At 42.3% G+C, this 15,377-nt stretch overlaps 1 protein-coding gene across 1 annotated transcript in view; it reads right to left on the reverse strand.

Moving 5' to 3' along the window:
* Positions 1-2,875: 2,875 nt before the first annotated feature.
* The window catches only part of srcin1b (SRC kinase signaling inhibitor 1b), a 104,533-nt gene continuing 92,031 nt past the window's right edge, over positions 2,876-15,377 (reverse strand). Inside the window, exons 10-19 of the mRNA XM_073489970.1 lie at positions 12,631-12,791; positions 12,343-12,518; positions 11,958-12,088; positions 10,536-10,683; positions 9,460-9,757; positions 8,827-9,172; positions 8,579-8,736; positions 5,792-5,935; positions 5,570-5,671; positions 2,876-3,028 (exon numbers count right to left, since the gene is read on the reverse strand). Of these exons, the coding sequence (XP_073346071.1) occupies positions 2,876-3,028; positions 5,570-5,671; positions 5,792-5,935; positions 8,579-8,736; positions 8,827-9,172; positions 9,460-9,757; positions 10,536-10,683; positions 11,958-12,088; positions 12,343-12,518; positions 12,631-12,791 (1,817 nt within the window). The remainder of the gene's footprint in view (positions 3,029-5,569; positions 5,672-5,791; positions 5,936-8,578; positions 8,737-8,826; positions 9,173-9,459; positions 9,758-10,535; positions 10,684-11,957; positions 12,089-12,342; positions 12,519-12,630; positions 12,792-15,377) is intronic.

Below are 15,377 nucleotides of genomic sequence, written 5' to 3' on the forward strand. Positions count from 1 at the left end.
GAGATGGCAGCAGTTAAACTTTGTTGTCCCCCCCTGTTTTGCTGTATCGTGATTCTTTACATGAACTATTATACATGCGGCTCCATTTGACCCACAGCACTGGATGACAGGGATGTAGTTTTATCTACTGATGCCGAATAATTACTCACATTATCTGTTAAATAACATCTGATTTTCTGTGTTCAGGAAAAATAAGAGAATATGTTCATGTGTGATGACATTATCTGAAGACATGAGCTCACTCCTGATGCAAAAATGAAATTTATGCACTAAAAAAAACAAAAAAAAACATAATATGACCGTTTGCTTTTGGGCTCTTCAGGGGGATGAATTTTTGAGAAGTAATAATGGAAATGAGTTGAGATTCAGTCCAGCACAAGACACAAGCAGCCCTGAATACTAATCCTGGAGGTGGAGGGAAGTGCTACGCTCTCCCAGATGGCATCGCCGTGTCAAGTGGAGGTCAGCCATGTTAGCCATGTGCTAATTGCTGTTACGGCTAATGGAAGCTACTGTCAAAGACGCCGTCCTCACAGATACATGAAAATTAAGTCTCTGAATGTGTCTGAGGCCTCCAGTGGATGAGCTGCTTCCAGAGGGTGTTTGGAAACATATGAATGAGGTCCTGCAAGTTTAATGTGTAAATTCATGAATTAATCAGAGTAGATTCCTGAATCAAATGCGGTAACAGAGACGACGATTCTGGGTGAATCTGCGGACTGGTGGGAGCAGTTAAGGTGTTCCCTGGCTGGAAGTGTTAACATTTTCTCTGAGCGAGTATTTTCTCTCTTTTAGAGGACCGTGGCAGAGGATGGGTCGAGGCTGCTCCACTCAGCAGGTCGGGGGCAGCTTGGAGTGTCTGCAGGAGCAGATAAGACGAGTGGAGCTTCACATCTCAAAGGCTTCAGAGTTCAGCGGCCAAGTGCTGAGTTTAACCTCCCGTTCACACATACAGACTCTCTCTGGCCTCTCATGAGCCTGAAGCTCATTTCATTTACATACTCAGCTCTGATTGGCACTTTATCCCTCCTGGTCATCACACTGGTGCAGGATGAAGTGGTTCTTTTTTCCTGAGCGATGAGTTTTCAGGCAACATTTTCTTGTTCATATTTAGAAGCTGTTGACAGTTTTTTCTACATTTCGTGTTGAGCTGAAGAAGAAAAAAAAACTTTTTTTCCGGAGGGGGATAAATGAGAGTGATTGGTGTCTCTAAGAGGATATTTGCATAAAGTTGAATCGTTCTCAGCTTCCACACATCGCTGCTGGGCAACTTTACAGCCTTGAGTCGAGGTTTCCTGTCACAACTCCAGTGTTTGAGTCTGTATGCGTGTACGAGCAAAGAAATGTCGTAATCATTTGAATTTTATTGGTAAATAAAAAACCCAATTGTGGAATTTAGTCACTGCTTCATGTTGGCATTAATAATAAACCACTGAATCTACAGGAAATATTTCACTTTGACAAACATCCATCTGAATTTAAGTCGCTTGAATTTCATTCTTTGTAATTTCAGGAGGTTTTGTAAATTATTGCTTTCATGGGTCACGTGAATGACAGAACGTAACCTGATGCGACAGACATCTTGCCTCGGTAGCCTGGTAGTTCAAGTTTGAATTTTAAGGCGAGTCGAATCAATTTAATTATAGCCAAACATCTTTACAATCTGTCCAGTGTACATCTATGTCCTTAGACCCTCATTTCGAGCAAGGAAACAAAAAACGTTTATTAAATTTTAAACCTTAAAATACTTTGAAGTTCAATAATGGAAGATTTAATCCTTCAAACAACTCTTCAAAGAACAAAAAGTTTCCTTTCTTTGTTTTCCTGTTTTCTGTTTCCACCGTGGATTAATACCCACAAAGATTTGGTAAACAGTTTCCTCCAAAGGTTCCTACCGTCTCTGAGGAAAAGTCCTGTGATGGAAACGCAGCTAATTTAAACAACATGAATTCAGATAGATGGTAAGGTTTAAATAAATTCCATAATTAGGTACACAGTTGCTTCAATGATTTAAATCCTTGCAGCAGCTTTTGCCTTCCGCATATATTTTGTTTTTCCTCTGCTGCCTTCACAAAGCTCCTCTTCCTCTCTCTTACTTCTATAAATACGCTTATTGCACACATTAAAACCGAAAAGCTCGTCTACAAATACAGCTTTTTAAGGTAACCTTGCACCTTGTGCTTCGCTCTTGTCATCTTGCATAATAAGTCGTAGCATTAGAGCTGTTAAAAAAAGGCAATTCTGAGTGAGCTAGCTTAATGGATTGGCCTTTTGGCTGGAACCTTTCAGGCTGTTTATTAGCAGCCACGCTAACGTGCTGAAATACTTTGCTAATGCTGCACTACCTTGAGATTTAAAGGATGGGTGATACAAAATGAGCAGCATGTGGTGATTACTGGATGAATAAAGGGAGAGATGAGGATTCAATGAGAGAACACATGGCTGGATCAATGGTGAAATATCATCAATATCACGTCGAGATATGAAATCATTCCGTGGCATTACTGAAGATTTTGTTGCACAATGGAGGCAGAAGATGTCTCTGATAGATCTATAATAATAAAGCTAGTTTAATCAGTTACAAGCACCACCAAGACCTTCCTCAGGAAATCAAAACATCGACATACTCGTACGACAAAAACTTGATCTCTAAGCAAGCTAGGTTAGATCCAGTAACTGAAAACACACATCAAGAACTGGTAAAAATCAAGGTTTCTGTAGATAGTTCCCCCTCTGGTGTTTGTGTAATCTCATTCTGTCTGCTGGTAGAGCCTACACAGTTTGTGTCATGTTGCAGAAGTCGCAGGGGGAAACTTCTCGGAAGTGACAGCAGAGAGGAGAGGCAGAGGCAGACGGAGCGTCAGAGGTGGAGGTTTTAGAAGTGGAATACCTGCTGCTGGCCCTGGACTTTGGGGATATCCTCTTTCTGCTTGCGGGTTTTGGGCCTCTCTAGGCTGCCTTGTTGAAGGTGTTTGAGCCGGGCAGCGACGGTGGGGCCCTTCATCGGCCCCGGAGAGTGAGTGCTGTTCTGTGGGAGCCAAGAGGAACGAGATATTAACAGAACTTTCAACTGAATTAAGGTTGTTTTACAGTCACAGAAGCACAAAACAAACCCACAATCTTCGCGGGCGGCGCTAAACCCAGGATGCAGCGAACATGTCCCTGCAAAATAGTTTTGGGAAACACTGGTTTTGCACGTGGGGAGGCGTGCCCTAGGATTAAAATGGCTAATGCTAACAACTGTTTTTGCTGTGTAGGGTGCTAGCTTGGAGGTTGTTGTCTTTGTTTCACATAGTGACAGTGATTTTGGAAACAGTAAAACTCCAGACTAATCTTGTCCACATACTTTTGGCCACATGATGTTCTGATTTTTGTTCACCTGCTTTTGGCAAAGATACATACAGAGAGTGTCATTTCACATAAACAATCAATGTGCACGTTCACCTTCCAAAATCAGCTGCCAGACATCATGTAATGTCTACAGTTCCCACTGGACACAAGATGTTGCCTATTTCACTGCAAAGTCAATTCTCAGTGTTTATGCACTGGAGGCTGTGTCCACATCACTCTTGTGTTTGCTGAATACAGGGCCAGGATTGGCTGGATGACTTAAAAAAGAGTCAGTGTTTCTGTTTGGAGATATGTTGGAGCATGTATTTCAAAATCTCTTTGCCTTCAATGATTACTTCAGCGTCTATATTACTTTATTATTCTGTCTCTACACAACTACAAAACAGGGAAGCATACGCTTCGGGATCTTAAGGAACTTCGAATACTAAATCAAGAGCGTCTCCTAGACTCTTGAATTCAATCCCTACCAATTTTGTAATCTTTCACCCAGAGCTTTTTAAAAAATGTGTTAAGACGTGTTTATTCCCAAATCGTCTGGTCGTGTGAAAACACTAACGTACGCTTTAATTTTAATTTTACGTAATGAGATTCTTACAGACAACGAGATATTATAACGTAAATCAATAAAAGAAGAAGTTGAGTTCAGAAGTGTCTCTGTTGAATTCTACTGGTTGGACCACAAAACATCAATAACTGGAAAACGATATAAAAAGAAACCTCCTGCTCTTAAACAATGGATGGACAGAGTGTAGGAAATGTACAGTATTTCCCTGAGGAATAAGGATGAGACATTTCCCAGAAAATGGGCAAATGGACTCCTACAGGAGTCAAGTGAATGTTCATTTCTACTTTGTCTCCATATTGTCCTTTGATTGTTTTTCCTTTTCTTCTGTAAAATAGTTTGTCTGCAGTTTTGTTGCTCTTCTGATGTTTTCTCCTCATGAGAAAACCTCTTGGCTTTTTGCCTCTGTGGCTCGTTGTTACTGTTTGATTCTCTCTTTGTGTTTTGACCTTTTAGAAGTTTGCTTTTTTAATTTTAATTTATTTATTTACTGCACAGATAAACAAACAGAAAACAGGAACGTTACGGTCCCAAAAGAGTCCAGTTTTGCTTGTTAACCTTTCATGAATTGGTAAACAGTGTGCACACTGAAAATGAAAACTCTCTACCATGGGAACTAATATCAGACTTTATTTTATTCAGCTGACATTAATCCCTGTTGGCAAGAACTTTAAACACAGCACGGTGCCCTGAACGCCTTCAGCGAATCAAAACAGGATCTGAATTTAAAAACCTCCATCTGAGAAAATGGTCTTTTTTCAGAGAAACGTTTCTGAACCTAAAATCCCCTCCCTCACCTTCCCTCCCCCTCCCTCCCCGTCGCTGTCCTTTATTTTGACAGCTACCTGCTCGGTGCCGTTGTGAGGTAATTCCAACAAAAACAAGACCTCTTTACTCGGCTAAATGTGTCACCGGAGCTGTCAAGGTGTACACTCGCTGCTCACAGTCTGTAGGGAAAAAACTAAATACATCATCGGCTTCGATCGATGACTCACTGCACATCACAGTATCAACTACAAGGTTGTATATTAGCACAGATGAGAGGATTAAACACACAAAGATCATATTGTGTTCAGAGCGGAAAGTCAGCAGAGGAACTGTTAACAAGGTTAGAAAGAGAAGTTCAGTACAGCATCTGAAACTGAAACCACACTCAAGGCCATATCCTGCAGTAAATGATGTATATTTACTACTCAGTTAACCCTTTATTTGAATTTTTTAGTCGTGCCCAGATAGCAACACTGTACCAGACACACTCATCTGGCCCTCATATCGCCAGATCAGACCGTGAGTGTCCCAAGAGGTTGGTGTGTTTACCTGCAAAACTACGGCTTATAAACTCCCGATAACAGACATTACCAGAGCTACTGTGTGGGTTAACAGTTTGAGTCAGGCATATAACGCTTTTCACACAGAAGGTGAAAAGTGAATGAACGTCTAAATCTGTGCTTTCTACCAGCCCAGTTTTTACAACTTAAATGCACTTTGTTCACACTTCTACTCTGTATAGAGGCGCTGATACTTTGCGTATTAGTGGTTACAAAGGTTTGAGTAAAAAAGGGAATAAAAAAGGATGCCAGTAAGGGGAGTCAGTGGAAGTAGAAGCACAGTCCACAGGCGTGGCAGACGGAGAGGTCTGTTGTTGTTGACGTTTACCTTTCTGCCCAGGGACCCAAAGGTGCAGGCAGGGTTGGGTGCGGCCTTTGGTAGGGTGCAGTATCGATTATTACAATCTTTTACAGGCGTTCTCTGAAATATCTTTGATCCGTGGTTGTTGTATGAGAGAGCGTGGCAGAGACATGTTATCACACTGATATGGGCAACACAAATCAGGAATATACGTTTAAAATCTCTGTTTGACAGATTAACTAAACGTACCTCTAACTCAGCGATTATCTTCTCTTCATCGTCCTCGTCCTGGATGGCCGACGCTGCGATCACAGGCGGGGTCGAGGCAGGTCGAGGGGTGTCAGACGGGGTCCGCCTCAGCTTCACCAGAGTCTTAGGCAACTCACCATCTTCCTCCATCTGAAAATAAAAAATAAAGATGTTAAAAAATCTCCAGACTGAATAGAAGATAATTTGCAAACTGTTTATCTTTGGGTCCTGGACTCTCCGTACCTGATCAAACCACATTTTTGGTCATTTTATTGAACAAATGCATGATTGAAATCATAATCAAGAAGAAGAAGGGCACTAGTAGACTGCATACCTCTGCCAGGGCTCAATAGTCCCCTTTTGTACTCAGTCATAGATACCAGTCACCTAAACTTTTGTGTAATCCTGCCGAAACATAATCTCTTTGGTGGAGGTAAAAATTTAAATAATGGTGAGTTTCAGCCTTGATGTCAACAGAGGCAGGGGTTAAGTGATGGTTCGATCTCTATTCAAGGGTCCTCAGCTAAAAGCTAGCAGCCTATTGTAGGGTCTTCATGTTCTCCAGTGTATCCTGTTTACCAACAATGGCTCCACAGCAACAACAATCAATCCAATCAGCACAGGGCTGTGAGTGTATTGACGGTAAAGGTCACAGGACAATGGACCGACTCCAGATTAGCCAGAGGTAGAAGGAGCAGCTTGTTCTAACGGTGATGTGCAGATATGATAATGGAAACACTCATTTATCGTCAGATAGGTGTAACTTCGTCAATCCATCCGTGCATCTATACCGTGATGAAAATATAACATCAACTGCTAACAGTCCTTCTTTACCCAGGGCCTAAAGCGAGGAAGATTACCGTGCCTGAATTGTGTGTGGGGCTTCAACAGAAAGCTTTTTTTGAAAAAGGTTTTAGGGAGGCTTTAGAGCAGCAGCAGTTTGTTCGTGCCTGAAAACCAAACCTAAAACTGCCCCCAGCCAACAGCGATCTCACTCTGTTTTACATGTGAGAGCAGCTTTCTTAATATGTGGGTCATAATCCAACGCGTCTCACAGAATCCCTTCATACAACACCACCGAGACTTCAAGCTGAGTATCTTAAACACCTGACTCAAATCCTTAAAATGGCTTCTCTAATATTTTCAGCTGTTGCAGGACCGTCTGCATTTGCATTAACACAACGCTGAAGCTTTAAACCAACAGCAGCAGTAAACAGGTGTGGTTCACCTGAATTAAAACAGCAGCAGCTCTGCTCACATCACTCAGCGACACTCGCTGTCATATTAATTAAAACTGCTGGATGTTTATCTAGTGGCTCCGCGGTTCAGTCGCTCATAAACCTGCTTAATGTTTTAATGACAAAGCTTTTTTTGACACAGCTTTCATTCCAGGAGCAGGACCCGTAGACTCTTTTAATTAAGAAATGCTTTCTTTTAGGCTGATGTTGACTAAGATATATTGGTTTTGGTGTACATGTTGTCAATATGACAACCTTTTTGAGAGATTATAATGCAGAAAAATCTGCGCGGGGTAAACTTTAATTATTCAATTTTCAGTGAAGTTTACTGTTTCACTTTAGAAAATAAAGTTTAAAGTTAAAGTTTGTTAAATTGTGAAATATCCTGCCTCTATTACATATCCTTATCTCAAGAGTTAGATTTGAGGGATCCTTTTTTAAGTTTGTATGTCTGCCGATATGTGAACATTTTACTCCTAATCCTAACTTTCATTTCAATTTCAGGGTGAAGAACACTTATTATATCTTTTGTTTTACTGATTAGCTGCCAATTACTCAAATTAAGGGCATTTCGAGATCAGGGTCCAGAACACAGCACCTGATACGTGCCACACATAACCATCTATAATCGTATCCCAATTTTATAAATGGCCCTCGCTGTCCCCTGTTGCTACAGTTATGCTTATTTTATCCAGCTAGCTGGTGGTGGTAATTGAGCTGGGTACCACAGAGGAGAATTTCACACTAACAAGGGTTGGACGATATGTTAAAATTTTCCGACTGGCCACTGTCAGCCAAACAAATGGCTATCCCTGAGATTTCCGCGCCAACACAACTGCCACACATACACACACCCCATTTTCAGCTGGGAGAAGTGTGCGCCACAGTATGTTTCACAGACTTTCTGAGCTTCTTCTGGTCTAATAACTAAAAAATAAAAAAATGTATTTCATACAAGAAAGTATTCCTTCCTTATTAAAAAGAAAATATGAATTCAAGTTTCTTTCTTGCACCGAACTAAGACAACCTTAATTGCATTCTTAACTAATGCAAAAACAAAACTCACCAAAACCTTGTTTGTTATTCTTTCCACCGTTTCCACACTCACCTCCTGTTTGGATGAAATAAGCCCCTAATTCGCAAATTAGATGTGATACTACTCTGCCCCCACACTGAGCAGCAGCTCTCGCTTGTTCTTCAGAGGCAGACCATTCAATTAGTAAAATGAAATGACAAAAATCGCCCAGAAAGAAACAAGCAGGCAATTTCTGATAGCCACATATATCAGTAATTAGACCAACCCTAACACTAAATGCAAAGAGAGTCTGCAAGTATATGCCGAGAGTATGTGTGAGAATTTTTAATGACTTAATGATTTATGGCCGGTCGAAAAATATTTTAGGGCTGTGAATATCAGCCATTAAAAGTTCATTTTGGACCCTGCTCAGGATATTATGTTTGCATGGTAATAAGTCATCGCTTCACTTCATTTAACATTGAAATGCTCATCATGAGTGTGACTTCCTCCCCCTCGGGCTCGCCTTAAAACAGTTCTGAATCTCACCTTCAGATTCTTGTTGGTGACGATGACCTCTCCGGTGCGGTTGGTGGTGAGGCCGTGTGCCGACGGGAAGCTTCGGCGAGGTGGGGGTGGAGGTGGAGACTTGGAGGGTTTCTCAGTACGATACCTTGCCACATTGAGATCCACTGTAAACAACAAGGACAACAAGTTTAAACCAACTGTATAACAAGATGAATAAACAGAGTTTAGAGCACAGATGGTCGTAAAAAACTCACCCGACCCTCGATGTGAACCAGCCCCCTCCAAACTGTTCAGCTTCTGGGCCGCCAGCTGCACTTTGCCAGGCTGCTGGTCGCTGCTGGGTGTGGTGGTGGAGGTGGTGGTTGTGGCTGTGCTGCCAGTGGTCCCAGCTGCGGGAGAAGTAGCCGTGGTGGAGGTTATTGGGATGGTGATCAGGGGCTTGGGGGGCACTGCAGGCTTGTTGATGTGCCTGGCAGCGAAGTCCAGATCTGGGATGGCCTTCATCAGCTCAGCTTGGGTCTCTTCCAGCAGGCGGTTGATGTCCTGGGCGCTGAACTGGGTCAAGCTGGCACGCTTCTCCTCCCAGTCCCGCTCTGCCGCCTGACACATATACAGATATAGACAGATGAGGAGCTGCAGCATGCAAACAGCAAACAGGCTGAGCTGGAAAAACATAATTAAGACACATTCATGCTCTGTTTTCGCTAATAAAACCTCACCTGCTGGTCTCAAAAAGAAAATTAAGCACCTTTAGATTCAGTTTTAAATGTGAATGGACATTTGCCATCTGGCTCATCCTGACATAATAATGTGCATTTAGCCTTAGATTGTTCACAGCTGTATGATCAGAAAATGAAGAAAGATTCACATAATCAGCAGCTGATTACCAGTCTGACTTCGGCCGACACAGACTTATCAGCCGGACGCCGACTCGGCAGCTCGTCGAGGACTCGGTTTCTGAAGCCCATCGAAGGCTGGATGTCCTGCTCGGGGCCAGAGGTGTCGGCGTCGCTGACGGACACGGGCATCCAGTTGGCCAGGCCGGAGGTGGTGGTCAGGTCGGTGAGGCTGAGAGGAGGACTGTTGAGGATGTCCAGGTCAGAGGTGCGACTCATGTCCTCCGCTCTCTTCTGTGATTGGCTGGAGAGGTCTTCAGGGCTCTTCCACACACCCTCTGTGACTTGTCTGTACATATAGGAGGAATACAAGAGACTACAACACAGGACACCATGATGTCCTACACTGTGTTAGAGAAGCAACCTAGAATCTACAAAAAATAGAAGATAAAATACACGATTTTGCAAATGAAATTCTTATTTAGGCTCGAAAAGCCTCAACATTAGAGCCATGACAGGAGATGATTGGAGAGAGATGGGGAACAACAAAGGTCTCAAACTGAAGATAGTCATGGTCACTGTTTCAAACCCCTCGGCCATCAGGGCGTTATCTCCATCATGAAATAATCTGATTACTTTTTAAACCATTTAGTCTTTTCAAAATGTCAGCAAACAGTGAAAAATGATCATCAAATGGAACATTTCCTGCACAAGCTCTGTTTACTTTAAACTCATGTATATCTGACTATATGTAGATAAATGTGAATGTAATTTGTTTACTTTAATTGTGAATACCTTTGTTTACATCTTATCTTTTAAAGTATTTGTACTAGTGCATATAACAAATAAAGATACAAACATTAAAACATGTAAAAGTAAGGAATCATTTTGCTATCGTACTGAAACTCAGGTATGACTTTACATGATTAAACGATTCCCATTCCCAATTCCCCTATTCTTCAGTATTTATGAGTGTGAGGTTTGTTAAAAGCAGCATGACTCTGACGACAGGCTCACAGAAAGGCACAATGAAAGCGTCGACAGCAGGACAGGCTGTGAGCTCACCTGCTTTAATAAGAAAATCAGACATTATCTAAGCAGACTGAGACTGTGTTTGATATCTATACCTGCGGAGCGTGCTGAGCGCATCAGTCATGGTGTTGCAGCGCTTCAGCAGGGCGTCCAGACGGTGTGGCTCCTCTTTCAGAAACTTAACAGCCTCCACCTCCACCCTCAGCACCACCCGCATCTTACTCTGCAGACTGGGGAACTGGTCTGCATGGGAGGGAGGGAGAGAGAGAAGAGGGGATAAGCAGGGGAAGAATGATAGGCAGATGGATTTAAGAGAGATGTCAGAGGGATGTGTTGAGATAATGATGTGTGGAAGAATGGAGGCACAGACTGACGGAGGTATAGAGGGAGGGAGGGGGGAGGATTACAGGAAGGGAAGACAGGAGGCTGTTTCTGTCGCAGCTATTTGAAGCTACAGGATTTTCCTGTCATATTTAGGAGGAGGATTCAGTGGAGGTTGGAAAAAAGAGAGGGAAGGGCATGCCGGACGAAACAAAAACAAAATCTGTGCTCGACTGTAGGCGTGTGGACGATTCACTGCCAGTATTTAAGATGTTGGACACTGAAATCTGTCCACCTGACTGTGAAATGCTGTGATGCATCCGTAGGCGCTACGAGGACATGCTAGCAGGCAGTGGTCAGTCCGTATCTTATTATAATGGGGCTCCCGCGAGCATTGGAATTCCTCGTTAATATTCAAGACGGAGAGACGAAGTTAACGGGTCAGAGCAGCAGGACAAGAGGCTAAACCTGAAACTTCATGAATATCAACTTAAGTCTGAGAAAATTCATAAATATTCATCTGTGACTTTTCTTAAAATCGATGTGACACACACAGAGCATTTTAGCAAAACAAGAACCTGAGTTATGACCCAAAACTTCAACTACAGTGCTGCAGTTGAAGTAATTTCAGTACACTTATCTTTACTTTAGTGACCACAATAAGACTACTAGAAGTACTACTTGGATAAAAATACTGGCACTTTATTTCTGTCTACTAGACGTAACCTTGGAAATAAATGTACCTTTGCAAGCTTGAGAGTGTGTGGGATTTTGTTTGCAACTTGTGATCTAATAGCTTTTGTACAACAGTGGAGGTCTAGGGCACAGAGTAAGAAGATATATCCGGCTGTGATACACACAATTCTTGTTAAAAGGATCATTTTCTTGTTAGTTTTGGTCTTTTCATTGGATTTGTTGACTATATGAAACACAGACAATATCACCAGACTTATCCCTTAAAGAAAGAAACATACTTATGTATAATGAGGCAACATCGGGGGTTGGAAAGTGAGAAGAAGCCTGGCAGTAGTTTTTGAAAGCAGCTGCCCTAAAAATCTGTTGCAATTTCAGGGAAAAAGCACTCAGACAGCGAGGAGGAGGGAAGCATATCGACTGCTGAACAAACTGACAAAATGAATAGCGGAAACCCCAGAAAAGCCACAGTAATCACACTAATCTCAACACACAATACTCACTCTTGAGCTCGGTGAGCGTCTCTCCCAGCATCCTCAGCTCTTTGCTCTTCTGCTCCACATCCTGCTCCGTCACCAGGCCGTGGTTCACTGACGAGTTCCTCTGAAGCTCCTCTACGGACTTCTCCAGATCACTGTGGAGGACCAGATTCATATCATTCAATGGCATAAAGATGACAAACTGTAGGACATTGATAAAATAAAAGAGGGAAAAATTGGCAAAATCTGACTTAATTCATGAAGTATCTGACCAGAAAACAAGTGACCAAGATTACGAAGCACACCAGACTTTCAATAAGATGTTTACTATATTCGGTTCTTCAGACACACTTTGGTACGACCCTTTATTTTTTGTTCTTGTTGCATAAATCTCTCGCTCTGAACTCACTGCAGCTGTTGGATGAGCAACTCCTCCTGGTTGAGGTACTTGAGTCTCTCCTCCTCCACTAGGAGGCGCTGTCTCTGGAGTGGGTCCTCCTGCGTGCGCATGGCGTCCAGCATCATGAGGCTCAGCTCCGACTCCGTCTGCCTCAGCAGGGACAAGACCGAGTCCTGGTTCTCCAGCTGGGACACAAAGACACATCGGTAATATTACCTGCCAGTCATTTTAGTTTTCCTGACTCCAAAAAGGCAATCGTTCGAAAACCAGCAAATCCACGACTCTGCGTGCACTCACTTGCATGTTGCGTAGCTGCGACAGCTGTTTGCGCAGTGCGTTGGTGTTCTGCTGCAGGCCCTGTAGGTGGAGCTGCATCTGCAGACGGGACACTGTCACAGGCTGGTGGGCCCCCGAGGGCGGAGGTGGCATCAGGGCCAAAGGAGCCGACGGTGTCAAAGCTGCCCGACAGAAAGCAGGACTTAAATCCAGAGAACGTTCTCTCTCAGCTTCGTTTAGAGCACAGCAGAACTGACAGAAGTTGTCCCAAAATGCTATTCGCAAATCAAATGCTTGAGGGAAAAGGACACAGAGCATGAGAGAAACTTTGACTCTTTAGAAGCCAAATCTCCAAAGGTTTGACTCTCATGACCTCAGACGTCCATCCAATAGAAAAACAATTTGACTGGCTGAATGCATGCAGACGATTGGTTGCTCCAGGATTTTAATTCAATTCAGGACAAGTTCTATCTGTGCTGCAGGTCAAGGGTGGAGATTACAGTCTTATGTAGACTTAACAATGACAAACAGCATGGGGACAAACAGGGTCAGTAGTGAAAAACAGCATTTCACTGAATCCAAGTAGCTCTCATTATAAAAGAGTCCTCAGACAGCCTGAATGTATGAGTGTTTCCAACTCCTTTGAAATGACAATGAATGCTTTGCTCTGACAGTAATTAGGGAGTTGAGTCACACGCATCATGCAGAATGAGACAAAGGGAAGTTAACTATGAGACAATCCATCTATAACAGATAGAAGAGTTGCATTTTAAGGACACTTTCTGGACTCCTGTGTCGCCACCAGACCAAGACTTTTACCGATAGTCTCCAACACCACAGTGCCGACACCTCTGCAGACGAGGTGACGGATTCCTACTTCAGCTGCAGTGTGTGTCCTAGAAACTCTGACCGCTTTGCAGGTTTTTTCACCATAATTCACCATAATTAAAGACAGCTTTAAAGGAGCGTCTGACAGGCACAGTCAGCAACACCTCTGAAACTCCTCACAGTCGCCCAAAAGACTTTCTGCTGCATCACCGCTTCAGATTAATAGGAGGAGTGTCTGATTTTAACTGCAAGATAACAGTTTGTGAGCTGCAACCGAAAGTCGATTAATCAATTTGTTGAAGGAAAATAAAATTAATCAGCAAGTACTTTGACAGTTGATTAATGGTTTCATTTGCTGGTTGTGCTTCTTAAATGTGAAGCCCTGTTCAGACCAAAGATTCACTGTGAGACGAGTTGAAACTTACAACCACTCACAATGCACGTTTAAAAGTAAATACGATCCCATGTTGTGTCAGTCATGTTTACACACCGGCTCCAAAGCTTTCGTCCGTCAGATATTTCTTTGGGACAGGTTTGATTTTCAGGGTTTGTTTTGCATCCTTTCCTAACGTGCTGTGCGTGTGTCACGGACGCTGTTCAGGATCAACTGCTTCGTGAAAATTAGCGATCTTCTTCTGAATGTGTGGTTCCAGTGTAGCTAGCAGCATATCAAACTGGACCGCTGACATCCTGAAATACACCTGGAAGCGATCAGGTAATTTTGCAGCTCCTTTATCAGCAGGTGAAACTCTCCTCGCTCTTGTCTTGTTTTCAGGATTGGATGGACGTACTTTTTTTTAAAATCTTTGCTCAAGAAGATCATTTTCACTTCCTGACGACACTTTTTGTCTACAAATAGGAATTTCTAATCGGACTCACTTTGCAAGGTTTCTGCGCATAACGTTTTTCTATCGGATGAAAAACCGTACACGGAAAACTGATGACGTTTTTACAGCTGTATATAAGATATACAGATGATGTGCCTTACCTAGAACCACACTGGTGTTTGCCATCTTAAGCTCAGACAGTGCAATTTTTCCCTGCAATGCTCTAAAACGGTTTCGTCTCGTCATAAATCTTTGGTCTGAACTGGGCTTTCAGATTTTGCTGCTTCTCTTTGTCATTTATTACAGCACACAGAGAGTCTTTGGGTTTTTAGACTGTTGGTTGGGCAAATGGAGCAATCTGAAGACAGACTTTGAGCTCAAACTATTGTGAACAATGCTCATCACACTGTGATGAGCATTGTTCACAATAGTTTGACATTTCATAGACTAAACTATCAATCGCTAAAATAACCAGCAGATTAATCGATACAGAAAATTATAGTCAGTTGCAGCCCTATTTGACTGAAATTTGATCTTAACAGGAGAACAATAGCAACATAAAGGGCTGAGATAACAGGTCTTTAAAGTTTTACTGAAATGATAGCAGAAATAAATGTTAATAAATAAAAGCAGTCCACAGAAAAGTCAATTTTAAGTTGAAACAGATTTAAAATATCAAGGCTTAGCTTTAATATGACATAAGATGAAATATTTTGAATGTTTATGCACAATCAGATAACAAGAAAAAAATAATTAAAAATGTAAAATCTCTTCCTTTTGAATACTTCTGAGAACCAGCGACTCAAACTGAACATTATCAAAAGAAATCACATCATGTTGCCCTTATTCAGCTTTCAAAACATGCAGTCATCAGCATGTCTGTGGCTGCAGCGGTTTTATATTTCATTATTGAAGAGGTGTGAGCACAGCCAATTATTTTTTAAGAGTGCCGACATATTTTCAAAAGCACACTGGACTGTTTGAACACAGAACATGTCTGGCTACTAAAAATAACTCAGTCGGAGTGAACAAAACGAGCAGGAAAACCTTAACAAAACAACATGTTTTTGTTTCAGAATGAATGTAACTCGAATGATTTCTTATTCCAGACGA

The sequence above is a fragment of the Pagrus major genome, chromosome 20, assembly GCF_040436345.1.
Source record: "Pagrus major chromosome 20, Pma_NU_1.0".
Classification (NCBI taxonomy): domain Eukaryota; kingdom Metazoa; phylum Chordata; class Actinopteri; order Spariformes; family Sparidae; genus Pagrus; species Pagrus major.